Source organism: Manacus candei, unplaced genomic scaffold (assembly GCF_025592945.1).
Source record: "Manacus candei isolate 608988 ecotype Guabito, Panama unplaced genomic scaffold, ASM2559294v1 h1tg000015l, whole genome shotgun sequence".
Lineage (NCBI taxonomy): Eukaryota > Metazoa > Chordata > Aves > Passeriformes > Pipridae > Manacus > Manacus candei.
This window is the reverse complement of record NW_026138063.1, coordinates 1,286,601-1,304,751: the sequence shown is the minus strand read 5'-3', so window position 1 is coordinate 1,304,751 and position 18,151 is coordinate 1,286,601. Positions and strand designations below refer to the sequence as shown.

Here is an 18,151-nt window from a genome sequence, read left to right as displayed (position 1 = left end):
AATTCCTTCCCAATATCCCATCTAACCCTGCCCTCTGGCAGTGGGAAGCCATTCCCTGTGTCCTGTCCCTCCATCCCTTGTCCCAAGTCCATCTCCAGCTCTCCTGGAGCCCCTTTAGGCCCTGCAAGGGGCTCTCAGGTCTCCCTGGAGCCTTTTCCAGGTCAACACCCCGAGCTCTCCCAGCCTGGCTCCAGAGGGGTTCCAGCCCTGGGAACATCATTATTTCTTAAACAATTATGCTACAACTCTTTTGGAAGTGATAGAAATACTTACCAACATTTTAAACACCAATAATAGACTTACTCTGAGCTGTGATTGCAACACAAAGACTTGGAGACATTTTCACTTGCCTTGTGTCTCCTACTACCAGTTTTTCTCACTGTGTTACACACAGGAGACTGCAGGGTGATGGTATAACATCCTTTTGGGAGCTGCTGGAGGGTCCTGCAGTGTTGCCTCCCAAATGTGTGGAGAGGCTGCACCCCTTCCCTTGGCCAACCTACTGCTTTATTCCTCAGGTCACCTTGAATTCACGAGCAAACCTACACCCAACACGCAGCAACTACTCCCTCCTCCCGTGTCTGAGTGAGAACAAGCCATACCCAAATCCAGCTGGTTTTATCTGAGAGGTCTTTGGGATTGAAGGGGCACAAAGCAGCCCACAGGCTGGGAATAACTCCCTTGGCCACACCCTGCTTCCTGCTGGAACAAGGGTGTCCTTCAGGAGCAGAGAGCTGGGCACAATCAGGGGTTGTTTGGGAAGGGTCGTGCCCAGCCCCCAGGCTGGGAACACAAACTGATCCCTGGGCACTGGTTTTTGCTCTGCCTCAGACGAGGTTAGTTTTGCTGAAAAGAGTCTCTGGTAGTGTGATTAGGGACTGGAACACCCAGAGCACCCAAAGAGGCCCTGTGCTGACTGCTACAGCTTTAGAGGCCTGGGGAAATAATATTTACAGGTGAATTCCTTCCCTTCCAGTTTTTCAGTGTGTGTGAGAGGATGAGTTGCTGTGTCACAGAATTACAGACTATCCTGAGTTGGAAGGGACCTACAAGGATAAGTCCAACTGCTGGCCCTGCACAGGACACCCCAACAACCCCACCACGTGCCTGAGAGCCTTGTCCAAACTCCTTGAGCTCTGGGGGTCAGTTTGATCAGGGTTCTAAGGTCCAAAGAAGTAGGTGAGCTGCTGTCATCCTTTCCATCATGCTTCCCATCCTTGGGAGAGGGGAGGTAAGGGCAGGGTGGGTGATGTGCCTCTCCCACACTGCTCTGCCCCTGAGAATTCCAGTGCAAAGCCACAGCTTGAGTGAAACCTGTGTGTGTGGAGCAGCTCAGAAAATGGGGCTTTCTCTGCTATCCCAGCTGCCCAGCAGCCTGTGCTTCCTGTGACACTGGCAGGGAATTGGGATGTTTTCAATGATGGCTTTGTTCCCACTGGGAAGGAATCAGGGGGCAGCTGTGCCTGGGGGGAGCAGGCACGAACCCACTGAGCAGCACAGGCAGAGCTGGGGGTCCTGAGCCCCCAAGGGAGAGTTGGAGGGTCCTGAGCCCCAAATCAGGGGCTCTTCCCTGCTGGAGATGAGCGTGACCAGAAACCCCCTCCTTAGTACTCACTGTTTGTAAGAACAATCAGTGTATCAGTGTCAGAATGTTGGGATTCATGAGTCACCTCCTCTGAGCACAGGAAGGATGGTGTGTCCTGAGGATCCCTCTCTTCCTGTGCTCATTCCCTGCCTACTTCTGCTAATAAAGGCAATGTGAACGTGTTCCTGCAGACATCTGCAGGCTCAAAGAGAGCCACACATTTCCAGGCTTCTTTTCTGGAGTACTCCCTGGTTTATTTGTGTAATACTCCAAATACACAGAGTTTCTGTATGGAAGCAGGAGTGGTGCCATTCTTACACATCCCTCATCCAACATATCCCACTTGAGCCTGGTGAATACTGTGACTGTGAACATTAAATCCATCCTTAAATCCAGCTTTCTAAATCAAAACAGTTTAGTTTCACATATTTTTTTTGGCCTGTGAATGCCATTTAAAAGCTTTTATGTTCTGTTGTATCAGTTGTTCACGATTAACATATGATATTAACATACAGTAATTTTTTTGTTTACTTTACTGCTTTTGCAACAAGCTTTTCAGAACATTCAGATTTTGGGACAAAAAATACTACAGAGGGGCTGCTCTTTCGACCAGTTTTGCTTGGTTATCTTGAAAACAGTTTCTAAAAGCTCTTATATATGTACTTTAACTAGCCCTGGTTAATGAATGGCAAGTAGGAAACAGTATAAGATATCAAATCTTTTGGTATTTACATCATTTAGTCTCACAGTAAATGGATTTAAGTGTGGAGTAGTTGGGAAAGATTATAGATAATGAAAATATCTGCACCACAGAAAGTGTTTAAAATTTGCATATAAAACATGTACCAACTGCCTTGACAGTGGAGTTAGGCTTGGTCTAACTTGACTGTTGTCAAGATCAATGAAAATATAAGTGATGTAAGTTCTTCATCTAATGAATTTTTACATTCTCATTGACACTCAACTACCAAAAATTATTTTCTCCTGCCCCAAATTCTTGTAAGATGCTTTACCTGTCAGAGCCTCTTTGCTCACAGTTTTTATCTGCAGAGAAATTTCTTCTTTCATGGCAGCCCAGTTCTCCAGGTTAGTGGAGATGACCTCTTTAATGCTGTCCAGCTCACTTCTGATGAAAGGGAACAGGGAGACAGCCTTGTTCAGAGTTGAGCAATGGTGTTCCAAGGTACTTCTGTAAGAGAGAACACAATACCAGAGGTGTATTTTAAAAATAATTTATATAATAAACTTAGGACTCAGAGGAAACTTGACAACTATTCTTCTGAGATATGATAATTTTTACTACATTACTATATGAAATATGTTGTATTAGGTATTGAATTAGGTATTTATAAGTTTCTCCCTTCTAAATGTTGATTTAGAGCTTTTATGTATAAATGAAGAAAACTAGACAGGCAATTGTACAATCATTTTTTATTGGGAAATCACAGTAATCATGTTTAAATGACTATGGCCAAGCCTATGGTGGGTCTTTATAAACAATATATAAGTAAGAAACAGCATTTCCAACACCAGCATTTGTTTTTGGGTTCTTACCTGAGCACCTGGGATTGTTTGTAGGCCGCTTCCTTCTCCTCCTGGAAATACTGCAAATCAGCTTTCACATTTTTAAACTCCTCTTGCTTGGTTTTCAGTTCCATTGTCAGGCTTTTTATTCTAGAGATGTAAATAAAACAATCAGAAAGTCTTATTTGCCCTAGTAAACAACCTCTAACTTTTGTTTCAGCTTTAAATTAAATGGAATTGAATCCCAGACTGGTTTGGGTTGGAAGGGACCTCAAAGCCCATCCAGTGCCACCCCCTGCCTTGGGCAGGGACACCTCCCACTAGTCCAGCTTGCTCCAACCTGGCCTTGGACACTCCCAGAGGTGGGGCAGCCACAGCTTTTCAAAGGTGATAATCACATATTTCACACAACCATCAGTCTCCAAATGGGGAGAATTTGCCCTTGGTTTCACACCCCTGACCATGGAATTGTTTTCATGCTTCTTTCTCCTGGATCTTCCCTGGTGCTTCACAGTAGCACCTGATGGGTTCTTAAATGACAATGCCGGTGACAATTTTGAGCATTTTACTTCAAAGCTGACACCAAAAAAGATCTTAAAACTGGGGGCAGGACAACCTTGCTGTTATCTGGACTCAGCAGCACACTGTGTACCCTCCCTCCTACCAAAGATGGCCTGTGCAGGTCCCCTCCAACCCAAACCATTCCGTGATTGGCAATTCTTTACACACCTTTTGAAAAGCCGCCCCATGACAAGACACAGGACACCCAACCAGTGTTTCTTTCACCCCCCTCAGCGCTCACAGGAGAGGAGGAGGAGGGTGGTGTCCCCTGGGAAGTACGGGGAGCTCTCCATCCCTCCCCCAGCTCCCTGCTGGATCAGCCACAGCAAACACAGCCCCAAACATCGACCTCGAGCTGTTCTTCACCTCAAACATTTACCTTCTGAACCTTCTCATTACAGCACCTTTTGTTTGCCAAGCCCAGCTATCACAGTGCAAATAAACACAGTTTAAACACTGTTCTTTCAACACCTCGGCAATTATTCCCACGATTGTCATGGAATGAATGGAAGTGCCCAGCAATAAGAGTTGGAGCCAGTTCCCCTCCCGTGGTACCCGTGAAGGAAGGATCCCACACAGCAGCTCAGCCCCAGCTGCAGTACAGCTGTTGGCGGCAGAAAACCATCCTAAACCAGCCTTCCATCCCCAAAATACAACTCCAGTGACAGGAACTGCTACAAACCAGCCCCTTTCGAAGCTTTCAACGCTCACTGGTCATGCAGAGTAAATGATCCATTTCCCTACTGGTGACTCACTGTCACAAGTAAATAAATAGTATTTGAATCAATAAATATTTTACAAACCCAAAGGGTGGCAGAAGCCTTGGTTTCAATTGTAAAAAGCAGCAGAAAATGAAAATGATTTATAATAAAAAATATATTAAAATTAAGACAAAGCATCAAAGTGCTTTAGTTACTGTTATACACAGATGAGCACATTTGCACCAAAACACAAATTTTAAGAAATATGAGTCCTGATAAAGAAACTTGGATCTGCAAGGCTCTGACAAAATCAGAACTGAACATCTGGGAGTTCAAAAGCAAGTTTTTGGGCTGAAATATGATCACTGGGAAAAAAAAAACAAACTCCAAAAATAATTAAAAATTTGAAGAAATTTCTGATATTACCTTTTTAGGAAAATTTCCCCAGAAGTGGAGGCTGGAGGGGAGAGAATCAATCTGTTTGATTGCGTTTGGGAGCAGAACTGTTCCACTAACAAGGAAATGTCCATCTCCCCTACAGCTACAGAAATTCAAATCTACTTTTGCAGATGAGGAAAAAAGCAGTGATTTAGCACTGAACAACAACAAACCAAAACTTTAGGATCCAGGGAAAACCGGATGCTCATTTTCCATTCTTAGTCTAGAATGGGATATTTGAAGGTCTTTAGGTTTAAGAAAGAAACTGGTAAATAATCAGAGACACATTTTCTTCCTCTTTCCATCGCAGAGCCCTGATATAATAAAAGGGACATTTTCAGCATGTTCCGGTCAGTCCCACACAAAAGCACCTGTGGAAAAGGCAGGACAGTTGCACTCTCCTGGCATCAGGAGGGAGCAAAATAAACATGTTATTTTGGTGCTTTTTAGCACAAAGGAAAAGTTCCACGGGTCATTAACTGCTGGCATTGAGAGAATGGTGGGAACACACTGAGCTCATCCTCTGCCCCGCAGTTCAGCCGGCAGAATTCACAGCCCATCTCTGCACCCCGGCTTTCCTGGGGAGTACAGGAGAGATCCTGCCCGGGGCGGGAGGGCAATCGGGACGTGGTAACTCCCAGTGCTGACAGGAGAAGAATGGAGGAGAAAATCAAGAAGGAGTTGCAAACACAGTCATTGTCCTAAAGCAATGACAGCAGCAATTACCCTGTTTGTTGGGATTTAGGGCGTCTCTCACAAGTCCAGATCAGAATAAATCATCTTGGTACTCCCTGTGATTCCCAGTGGGACTGGAGGAGCACCAGCATCCCCAGTTGCCTGGAGCCAGCAGGGACAGGAGGCTCAGAGAGCCTGGAACATCCTGCCCCAAAAAAGTTCCACCATGGTATTTTCAGTTCTCTGAAACTGCAGGATCTGCTCAGACCCAACAGCTGCTCATTTTCATTCCAGATGATGCCCAGGGCAGTGGTGGAGTCTCCATCCCTGGAGGTGTTCAGAAAACTTGTGGATGTGATACCTGAGGACATCTTTAGCATTTAAATGTATTTTACATTTCTGATATTGGATGTGGCAAGAATTACCCAAACTAAATTAACTATCACAAACTGATTTTAACATGGAATAAGGCTTGAATAGCTAAGTGGAACTAACTACTGGTTAGCTCCCCTTCTTGTCCCCCAATCCCAAAGAACAGGTAACCAATCCCTGCCAAAGCTCCCGTTCCCAGGGGGCTTTCAAGGGTAACCACAGGTACAAACAACAGCAAACCTGAACCTAAAAGGAATATAAAAATGAAACAGTCTGAACTGACAAGAAAGATTAAATCCATTGGTCTCCCAGAGATAAAATTTTAAAAAGGGGATATTTGGCTTCTGGGAGGAATAATTTGTCAGCCTTGCCAGACCCAGAAATGAGGATGGTGAATAGTGACTTAATGCCAACAGCACAAGGTAGTGAGAGAGGCCCAGAATAGTGAAGAGAAGATAAGGAATATTTAGACAAGTTATTTAACAAGGCACAACAGTTGATTTATGGCTGTAGAGTGGGAGCCTACTGCAAGTATTGCACTTGATTTCAGCAGCTTTTAAATCAAGTCAAGCCTCAGGGGGGGAAAGTGCAGAGATAAAAATTTTTATTAACTGTTCCAGCTTTACTACAAAGAGGCAGCTCAATGAAAATTTCAAGTTTAGCTCTGGCAAATGATCCTCCCCAAGAAGAATGTGCTGTCACTGCATTTGCTCACACACCGAATTCTGCCACCCAGGGTCGTTAAAGGGACAAGGAGTAAACAGCTCTTTAAAAACATGATGTTAAACCAAAGAAAACGTTGAATATTGGGAAGGGGGGTGGGTGGAGGATGTTCAGTTTAAATGAAAAAAATATTGCAAGAAACATTATGAGCACAGTGATCTACAACATAAACACATTTTGTTCAAATTTGTGGGAGCTTGTGCTCTAAAATCAATGTGTTATTAGTAATATTAGCAAACACAAGCCTAACTAAATCCCTTAATAGAAACATTACATTCTTAATGGTATTTGAGTGATTCTGAAAAACAAAAAAAGTAGGTTTCCAAAGCATTCCAGTCCAATCTCTGGAGCACCTTAACACTCAAAATGCCCATGTCACCAGTTCTGGGTCACTTGATGTGAGCAAATATGGAAGGAACACTCCCACTGGGGGTCCCAAAAATCAAAATGGCTGAGCTGGTAATTAAAGTTACAATCTCACTCTTACAAAAAGCTTCTGACAAACAGTTTGATTTAGATGAGCAAGAAATTACCAAGAAGTTTCTGGTGGCCTTGATGTCCCTCTTTATTCCATCAGTTGTCAACTTGGGCAGCTGCACTTTTATAAAGTATCTTTTATTAGTGGACTATAAATATTGTTTATAGTCCTACTGTAATCAACTAGTGGAATATAATGGTAGATTCCAAAATATGAGGACAGAAAAGGATACACAACCTGTAAGCATGAGCTGAAAGAACACACTTAAAGGTTCTAATCACTGGAAATCCCAACATGGCTCTGAGGTCTGTCATTCATTACTGGAGTTCTTAAAGGAATTAATTGGAACCTTCACATATCTGTCTGCAAGGATTTGCAGACTCCAGCTCCTGGAGAACAGTGTCACAAGCAGGACCCAAAATGTTCATAATTCCTTTAGTATCAGCCCTTTAGAGAGTGAAGCCTGAGCTTCTGAGGGCAACAACACTGGGAATTCTTTCCCAGGTTACTATGAGACAATCAGTCAAACTCTCACAACTGTGAAACTCCCAGTACTGTGCCATTTCATTTCAAATATTACAATTTGATTACAAGATGATAAGGTGAAATATTTCCAATTTCTATTTGGAAGTGTGTGCAGGGGAAATACCTCCAAGTGCCTTCTTGGGCTCTCTCTCACTTTAAATGTATGGACTGTTTCTAAACCAGGAAGGAATTTTAGACTTGCTTCCAAGGAACACTGTGAAAGATGATTTCAATAAAGTATCCCAGTATCATATCATATCACAAAGTATCATAGATGATGCATCTGATAAAAGATTCAGTGATCCCCGTGGGTCTGTTCCAACCCAGCATATTCTGTGATTCTGTTATCTGTGTTTTAAACTTCTTTGGGATGAAAGTCCCTAATAAGCTGCAGGGGAATGTCAGCAGAGAAGATGATGAGCTCTGACCTTTCACTTTTGGACTCACTGGCAGCTCGGTAGCGCTCCAGGTCTCGGTACAGGGCCTGTAGTTCAGCCTGGAGCCTCTGCTCCCGTTCGATGCTTCCTTCATAAAACTTTATCTCCTTTTCCATTGCTTTGACTTTCTCTTCCATCACCTTAAACTCGTGGAGGATCAGGTAGCTGACCCCGCAGTATTTACACACCGTCTCATCCCGGGACATCTGGAAAGACAGGAAATGGTAAAACTGTTTGTGAGGAACACACTGAACAAAAAAACCCTGAGTGACACTAAGTAACAATAGTAAATCTGAGTCATTTAAACCATTTCATTCTCTAGAGCATTTATGATCAGATGATGTTATTGCTTTAACAAATAATAAAGAAAAATTCTGCATTAGGAAATGAACCCAAGCTACAGCAGTGCTTTGCCTTACTGGAAACTTCACAGGATGTATCAAGCCTGGCAATTTAATATGTGGGAACTCCCACTGGAATTCTAAAGTACCTCTGAGCTATGTTTGGTGTATTAATTGAAAATAAAACTCTGTGTTTAACAAAGTTATCTCCTTAATGAATCTGTGATCGCTTGAGCCAGAAAAATGTTATTTCCTGTGGTTTTCTGGCAACTGGTGTCCGAGTGAAGCAGGCAAGAAAAGTGGGGAGTGAACAAAGTGATGTAAGCCAGCAATCTGTACACAAATAATTGCAGTGAGTAAGGGATTAATGAGGATGAGGTAGTGTCCATGGCACTGCAGTGCTGTGGAAAACAGAACCCGTTTGTAGGTATGAAATATTCACGGCTGATTACAAACTACAGAGTATGTAACACACAGCTCATGGAAAGACCCTTTATCAACTGAGAAATGTGATTTTCTAAGGGATCAATCATTAATCCTGAAGCAGGGGACACGTAGCACCTGCTCACCAGCACAGAGCCCTGAACCTGACAGGTTTGCCCCTGGCTTGGGGATAAATTCAGCATAAATTCACTGGAGAGGGAAGAGATGGTGAGAATCAAGACTAGGTCAGAGGACACTCAGACACAGCCGAGAGACCCCTCAGAGCAAGGGGTAGGAAAAGCTCTTGGTAAACTTGGAGATATGGAAGATGGACCATGGGTGGCAGCTGGAAGAGCCACTGTATGTCAGAGAGACTCAAACACACTTCAACTTTTCTTCAGTTATTTTTTCTTGCATAATTGCCAACTGCTATAGGGATTCCAACAGTGAATTATCAAAATCAGAGAGGTGAAAAACTGCAAACAGTTGAAGTCAAATTAAGAATCCCTTGTTTCACACAAGAAGAAAAATAGAGATATTTTGAGACACTGGGATAAATGGAAAGAAATCGGACTTAGAGGAAAGAAAGCAGCTTTCAAAAATTATAAATTAAAGGCTCATTATCCCATGATTCAACAATCTTCAGCACTTTAAATATAGCTTGATAAAAATGGTATTTCAGGATGCCCTGGCCAAGCTTTATTTTCCCATTTCTTCTTAAGTGTTGCCCCAGTTTAAAACACCCCTGGTTACAGTTGCTCTGAAGGAGTCAAAAATGCAAGTTTATTTTTCCTGGCAGCTGCAAACTGTGCTTGGAAATATGAAACTGTTATTCAGGATAACTACCATAAAGTTCCAAAGCACTGAAATTACTATATTGAAAAAGGACAAAATGAGCTGCTTTAGGGAGCACAGGAGGGGTTTCTTATCCCAGAGAGAACATGGTGCTCTTGTGCTGCCCTGCAAATAAACAGTGCTTGGAATTTCACTGGGTTCTGGGACTGAAAACAACTCAAAATCATCGGGGGCCTGACCTGCAAATGCTCTGTGCAAGTACTAAACCTTCCTAATTTTTACTTTTTTTGTTATTGAACTTCAAAATAAATAAAGTCATGGAACAAACAAATATTATCTCCCTGGGCTCAGCTGGAAGTGGGTCCTGTCCTCCTTCACACCCATTCCTCAGGTGAAGTAAAAACCTGGAAGGATTCCAGAGCAGGTTGCATTTTTCAAGTATTTGCTACATAGTCAAAAAATAACAGAAAAGGAAATTCTACCTTAATCAGGACCTTGCTCTGTACGTTCATAATTACCCTGCAAGCACTGTAATACACACAAGTCTGTAGGAAACAAATTTTCCTTAGTTCTTACACTTACAAACAACCTTTTCTGGAATAATTTGATTGCTGAGTAACCACTAAGAATGTGTGTTAAATACCCAGTGATTTATGTTTTCAGATTCCATATTTCACTGTTTCCATTTGATCAAAACACAGTGGTCTTCTTAATTCAAAGCAGAAAAAAAAAATCGGGGAAAAACACTTTGGAAGGAATAAAAAAGGAAACTATCAGAGCTCTGAGTAGGAGCTCTTGTATTTCCTGAGCAGTGAGGGGAAGCAGTGAAGAGAAAACATCTATGAAGAATTAAACAAACAAACTCACTGAGGACAAAGTGCTTGAAGTAGGAAGATATTTATCCACAGGATTTTGAGCCACAGTTGTGACACACGTTACACCAGATGCTTTAAAGCATCTGCACTTGGGTTTAGAAGCATTGATATTATTCTATGGTTACAAAGATTTCTTTAGATACCAAGGCCAATGGAAAGCTGAGCCAAGAGGGATAATCACTCAAATTACATCTGTCTGACTCGGTTCCATTTGTAGAACGTAAGTTATAAGGGAAAAAAGGGAAAAAAAATTGGTGGTCTGGACCATATTTAGCCTTCTGAGTGAGGAGACAGGAACTGATACCATTTTGAGTTGACCAAGCAGCTCCAGGGTGTGTCAGCCTGTGCACCACTTCTTCTGCTCTGATATTGCAGATCCACCCACAGGAATCACCCCAGTGAAGAGCTGAGCTGGTGTTCAAAGCAAAACGAGCTCCTTTCTCACTTAGCAGGGCTTTGGGATTACAGCATCCAGCACGTGGAATTGTTTGGTGTGGAAAAGCCCTATCAGAGCATCGAGTCCAACCATCCCCCAGCACTGCCAAGGCCACCAGTGACCATGTCCCCAAGTGCCACATCCACACCTTTTTGGAACCCTCCAGGGTTGGGGACTCCACCACTTTGTGGGCAGCTGTGCCAGGGCTGGACAGCCCTTTTGGTGAAGAAACTCCTGGCAACACCCAGTGTTCCTCAGCCATGTAATGCTGCAGTGACAGCTCTTGCTACTTGGTGGATCTGGCAGGACTGACATTGCTCCAGCAAGGACTGGCCAAATAACAAAAATCTCTGTATTTGTCCAAACTAAACTTGTAGCTGAATCCATAAAACCCAAGGAAAAAAAATCATTATGCTGCAGCTGAGTGCTCTTAAATTATTTCTGTATGTTGTTTTATTCTACCTTATTATCCAATTTTACTTTCCTTTTTGTTTCACTCCTCCTCTCCCACACCACTTTGATGTCCCTCTCCTACCAAACCAGCCAATCCCTGTTAACACAAAAAGAAATCATGACTCAAACCACACCATTGATTTTCTAGGAGTCTTCTGCTGGAAGAGTTATCTGATTGAAACTGATATTTGCTCTAGTCAAAGAAAGATTCTTAAGAGTCCCAGAAATAACTTCACTTCTTTTAAAAGAAAAAAGTGTATTTTGAGCCAAGTTTTCAGTCAGCATCTACCCAAAAAGCAATCCAGCTGGTACTGCTGGGCCATGCTACAAACAGAATTATTAGCTCCACTTCCATAAAATCACAGTTGCAAAAAAATCCCAGTGCTCGATCTGAATACATATGAACAGAGTAGAAACAGGCTTGGAGTGAAACCAGAATGTGGCTTCATTCAAAACATGCCCTGAAATAATCAGTTTGTCACGGCAGGAAATAACACTCAGATTTCAGGTAGCTTGGATTTTTTCCTGCCTGTGAGGAAATCAGACTAATGAATCATAAAAGGCTGGAGTGCCCTGCTGGGAGCTGATCCCACTCACCCAACCCCTGTAAATGCACAACACGTGTCCCCAGCCCGGGCAGACCTTCCCGGGGCTCCGGAGCTCTGCCGGGATGTGTCACAGCACCTTCCAGCTGGAAGGGAACCACAAAGCATTGCATGACAAAACACACCAGACAAAGGGTAATTTGGCAGCTTTTCCCAAATTAACAGGTAACATTTCACTGTTGGGAGGACACAGGCTGGCACAGGTTGCCCAGAGAAGCTGTGGCTGCCCCATCCCTGGAAGTGTCCAAGGCCAGGTTGGACGGGGCTTGGAGCCACCTGGGACAGTGGAAGGTGTCCCTGCCCATGGTAGGGGTGGGACTGGGTGGGCTTTGAGGCCCCTTCCAACCCAAACTGTTCCAGGATTTTCTGACATTTCCAAAGCACCTCACAGCCACTCAGAAAACTCCCAGAGCAGGAGCCTCACATCCCAGTGACACACAAACATTAGAAATTCTATAGCCAAGTGCTGAAACCCTCAGTGGAGCAACTTGGGAACATCATCCCCAGAAGAATTCACAAGGTGGATGCCAAGAGGACACTGAAAAGGGCTCTGCCATTCTACCACACTTATCTAGAGGGCACAAATTGAAATGATCTGCTTTTAAATGCCTGCTGGTACCAATATTGTACATCCTGAGCACGTTGTTCCCTCCCACCCAGCGAGTCTTGATGGATGGGAGAGACTCTTTAGCTTACTAACACAGCTGGGACTACGTGTTCCAGAACCCATTAAAAACAAATAACCCTGTTCAAAGAGAGTAAGAAAAGTGAAAGATAACGTAATGTGCTCATAAAGATCCCATAATGGGCTCAATCTATGGCAGAGTGGGAAGTGTGATGTGTAAGCACTGCTGCTCATGGTGTACATGGTATTTGTGGGCAGCCAGACACCACAGAACGTTCTGTACCCACGTGGAACAGCCTCAGAGTTCCTGCCCTGCCCCATCTCCTGAGCTCCTGGGGTGACAGAACGGCTAATCTCGAAGGGTATCCTGTGCCCCATTAATTTTAGGATTTACGCCAGCAAAGATCATTTATTTGCCAAATAAAATATGAAATTAGATATAACTTTTTGTTGGAGGACTTGGGGTCATTTGGTTGCTGTTCTGTTTCCTGTTTCAAAGCTGCACCTTCCCATCAACTTCCACAGACTTGACAACAGCAGAACCTTAATTAAAGTTCACCAGCACAAAAAAGGTTCCTCTACCACCAAGGTGAAATATTAAAGTCTTGAGGAGAAATTAAACCAACCAAACAAACCAAAACACCAACCAAACAGAAAAACCAGAACTCCCCTACAACACACATCCACGACACTGGAGTGAAGGAAGCACTAACTCCTTCTGTCCCCTCCTGGGCTGAGGCTGATGGTAGAAACTCTAAGACACATAAATACATCACAATTAGGCATCACAAGCCAATGATGTAGATCTTTACCAACAATTAGTTTCTAAGAAGTATGCAACTGTAAATACAAAAAAAAAAAATATCCTGTAGGCTTTAATACTGGGCATGTGGATGTTTAGCTGTTGATTTTTTTTTCACCCATCTTGCAATGAATTTGGTGAGAAAGAGCTGTGAGAGCGGTAGAAGGAGTGAGAAAGAGAGCAAAGCATGTACAATTTTTACATGATTCTCTAAGGCAGAATTGGTCAGAACACGAAGAACCAAAGTCCCTTCACATTGCTTCATTAACAAGATACCAAGAAATCTCCTTCCCTCTAGATTAAAACTTCCTTTAAAATTTAATAAACAGTCTTGATAAGCAGCTTGTGGAGCTCCATCTACCAGGAACACGAGGGAGAGGGATGATGAGGGCTCTGCTCTGCATCCTTCCCTTGTCAGTACAACCCAACCTGCAGCAAACCAGCCCAAACCAACCCCCAGGAAGGGAATATTCTCCACTCTGAGGCTGAAATCCCTGTGCTTGACAGGCTCCCTCCACACACACGTGTTCCCTCGGCCTGCAAGCTGCATGTTGGGAGCATGTGCTCCCTTTGGCAGAGCAAAGCACAGCTGGCACCAGCTCTGCTTGGAGCAATCCGAGAGATTCCAGAAGAGAGGCTGCAAAATCCAACAGCAGAGAATGCGAAGGGAATGGGAACATGTGCACATAAAAGATGGGAGATACAAGGACAGGAAATTGTGAGAATGGCTTGTAATCAGGGCCTGTACCTTGTAACTGCAGTGCAGCTACAGCGCGAGGGGATGAGCAGCACCAAAGGATGTGTAAAACCCCGGCACTCTCTGATCCCAAAATCCGGGGCTGTCGTTGCCTTGGAGCTCACATATCCCACATGGAGTGGAGGGTAGGATGGGACAGGACCATAAGCCTGTTCTTGTACCAATCCAGAAATTCTGTGTCTTCCCATCAGATGTTTTTGTTAACCACACCCCCAGAAGTGGAGGGAGCTGGAAGGACTCCCTGCCCCATCCTCTACTCCGAGGGAAAAGTTTGCCCCCACAGTCCCACTGGAAGAATTCCAACACAACTCCCAGGGTGAGCTGTTCCAGTTCCATAGCATTCAACCAAAGCACATCCAGAAAGGTGAGGAAAAGCCTAATTTGCACCTGGAAATGAACCACCATCTCCCTACACGTGCAAACACTGTTGCTCAGGTATTCTGCAGAATGAGCAAAGCCAGCTCATCATCCTTTCACAGAAACACGAGGTTTTTAAGCTCTTTACTACTTTTGCTCTTTTCTAAATTCCCATCAGTCATATTATTTGTTTTACAGCAGCTCAGAACTGAAACCTCAACAGCCCTGAAGAGAGGATAACAAAGGCCCAAGTTTCACATGCAATTCCTATTACAACTACTAACATTACAATTATCAATATACTGCAACTATTAATATATTACAACTATTATTATATGACAATATATTAGGAGCCTCTTTCTTTGTAACATCCCTTTGCTAATATTATTCTCCTTATGACCTGATTACAGACCTCAGTGTTGTCTGACAAGTGACAAGGAGGTTACTATGGATTTTGCATTGATGCATTGGACTCACTTTTTTAAAATATGTCTTATTCTTACTAAGAATATGGAGTTCAGTGGTGTTCCCAGGGTGCTCCCAACCCCTCCCAGACTGGCACCAGCGTATTCCTCATCGTAATCCAAGATCCTGGCTCAGTGATAACCAGCAGACACAGACACTGCTGCTGACAGAATTAATGTCACTGCTTTTCTGTTCCTGCTTCCTCCCTGTGCTAGGGTATGCCTGACACACGGATCAGGAACTGGCTCAGGAACTGATCCAAATCAGACACTGACAGCAAAAGTGCCACAAAACTGCAGCTTGAAGTCATTAAAGAAATATTGAGCAGTAACTAGATCCAGAACAATTCTCTCCTCCAACACTCTGGCATGAATGACTGTTTCTCTGAGGAGCCTGCACTGACTTTTGCTCACCACCTTATCCTGCTGATGCTTAAAAACTAATTTCTAAGTCAACAAACATATTGGGATCTTTCCTGCTACCAAAACAGCTGCTCATGAGTCTCTAAGCATCCCAGGTTCTTCTCCTCCCCTTGTTTTAAGGGCAAATATTCCTTTTCCCTTCCACTGTCTATCTTACCCACCCTTGAATTCTCAGAAATCATCTCAGAAATTGTCTCAACAGTTTCCTGGACTACTCCAGGGAGGATTTCTCCAGCCTGAGTACACAAAGCTTTTAAATGACTTGTTAATTATGAGATGCAGACCAAGAAATGAGGACAGCTGGGTGTTTTATTGCTGAAGTAAAAACCCGATAGTGTTACAAGAAGTGACTCGTGTTCCACTTGAGTGGAGCCTCCTCCTAAATGAACCCACACAGACAGCAGCACTGTAACACTGGCAATAATCTGCCTGCCAAACAAAAGAACACACCAAGAGCAGATCCCCGGGAAGATGAAGGGGAATGTTCTGTTCCCGTTTGTGTTGATACTCCTTTGGAACATGTTATGCCCTCAGTCATTCCAAACTCACGGCAGCAAAACATGCCATAACAGGGGAAAATGTGGACTCACCTGGAGGGACAACACTGGGACAGAGAGAGGTGTTCTCTGGGACTCACCTGGAGGGACAACACCGGGACGGAGAGAGGTGTTCCTGAGACTCACCTGGAGTGATTGAGGCGTTCCTGAGACTCACCTGGAGTGAAAGCACCAGGACAGAGGGAGGTGTTCTCTGGGACTCACCTGCAGTGACTGAGGTGTTCCTGAGACTCACCTGGAGCGATTGAGGTGTTCCTGAGACTCACCCGGAGGGACAGAGGTGTTCTCTGGGCCTCACCTGCAGTGACAACACCATGGCAGACCAAGGTGTTCCTCTGCAGGGCTCCCACAGAATTAGTGTCGTTCCACTGCACAGAGAGCGATGAAACCCAACACCCCCCCTAACTCAGGACCACCATGTACCAGACAATGCACCAGTGTCCCCAGGCCAGTGAAACACCCCTGAATTCCCGCGGGAGCTGCTCTCCAAACGTCGGGGGGTTTTGCCATCTCCACAGCTCGTACCTTGCGGATCTCCTCGGGCAGCGCGTGGACGGGGACGTGCCGCTCCATGTGCTGCCGCAGGCCCCGCGGCGGGGTCCGGGAGCTGCCGGGGCCGGGGGGTTCGGGGCGGGCCGGGGGCCCGTGCGGGGGGACCCGTGAGGGGCGGGGGGAGCGCGGCGGGGGGGGCGCGGCCGCCGCCGCCATCTTGTCACCGCGGCGTCCCCGTAACCGCGGCAACGGCGCGTGCGCGGCACGGCGGGCGTGAGGTGAGGGGGGCGAGCCCGGACACCCCAAATTCGGCACTGACACCTCAAATCCAGCCCGGACACCCCAAATTCGGCACTGACACCTCAAATCCAGCCCGGACACCCCAAATTCGGCACTGACACCTCAAATCCAGCCCGGACACCCCAAATTTGGCACTGACACCCCAAATCCAACCCTGACACCCCAAATTCGGCACTGACACCTCAAATCTAGCCCGGACACCCCAAATCCAGCCCGGACACCCCAAATTCGGCACTGACACCTCAAATCCAGCCCGGACACCCCAAATTCGGCACTGACACCTCAAATCCAACCCTGACACCCCAAATTCGGCACTGACACCCCAAATCCAGCCCTGACACCCAAAATTCGGCACTGACACCCCAAATCCAGCCCGGACACCCCAAATCCAGCCCGGACACCCCAAATTCGGCACTGAGACCCCAAATCTAGCCCTGAGACCCCAAATCTAGCCCAGACACCCCAGAGACAGCCCGGACACCCCAAATTCAGCCCTGACACCCTGAAACCAGCTCTGACATCCAAAATCCATCCCTGACACCCCAAAGCTGGTCACGGCACCTCAAAGATCCCCCGGACACTCCACACCTGGCCCTGACACCTCAGCTTTGACCGTGACATGCCAAATTCGGCCCTGCCACTGCAAACTTGGCCAAGCCACCCCTGACATGCCAAAGCCACCCCTGACACCCCACAACCTTCTGTGACACCTCAAATTCAGCACTGACATCCTAAACCTGGCCCTGCCACTCCAAAAACACCCCTAACACCCCAAAGCCAGCTCTGCCACCCCAAATTCAGCCCTGCCACCCCAAATTAGTCCCTGCCACCCCACATTTAGCCCTGCCACCCCAAATTAGTCCCTGACATCCCAAATCCAGCCCTGATACCCTAAAGCCATCCCTGAAACCCCAAAGACATCTCTGACATGCCAAAGCCACCCCTGACATCCCGAATTCAGGCCTGGCCCCCCAAAATCCCCCCTGACACCCTAAAAACATTCTCTACATGCCAAAGCCACCCCTGGCATCCCAAATTCAGTCCTGACACCCCAAAGCCCCCTGTGACACTCCACAGCCATCCCTGAGCCCCCAAATTCGGCCCCAAGACCCCAAATTCATCCATGCCACCAGGGTCATCCGCGTGTCACACCCGAGGCACGAGCTCAACCTCGGGATGAACCGCCCGCGCGCCGCCAGCTCCCGATGGGATCCACTGGAGCGCGGCCGTAAAAATGAATAAATCAGGGAGAGATGGGAGGGAGAGGCGGGAGTTTGCAGTGGGATTCATTCCACATTCTGCCCTTCTTTCCATTGCTGGTGGGCTCCTGTTTCCTTCACAACCGAGCTGCTGTTAGGACTCAGCCTTATGGCACGGCAGGGACCATCTGCTCCGTCCCCAAATTTCCAGCCTGCCCAAAGCAATTC

General features: G+C 45.6%; 1 protein-coding gene across 1 annotated transcript in view; it reads right to left on the bottom strand.

Annotated features, from left to right (window-relative positions):
* The window catches only part of LEKR1 (leucine, glutamate and lysine rich 1), a 31,991-nt gene extending 14,910 nt beyond the window's left edge, over window positions 1-17,081 (bottom strand). Inside the window, exons 1-5 of the mRNA XM_051781855.1 lie at window positions 16,926-17,081; window positions 16,458-16,825; window positions 8,011-8,225; window positions 3,140-3,259; window positions 2,599-2,774 (exon numbers count right to left, since the gene is read on the bottom strand). Of these exons, the coding sequence (XP_051637815.1) occupies window positions 2,599-2,774; window positions 3,140-3,259; window positions 8,011-8,225; window positions 16,458-16,640 (694 nt within the window). The 5' untranslated portion in view covers window positions 16,641-16,825; window positions 16,926-17,081. The remainder of the gene's footprint in view (window positions 1-2,598; window positions 2,775-3,139; window positions 3,260-8,010; window positions 8,226-16,457; window positions 16,826-16,925) is intronic.
* Between the last annotated feature and the right edge of the window lie 1,070 nt (window positions 17,082-18,151).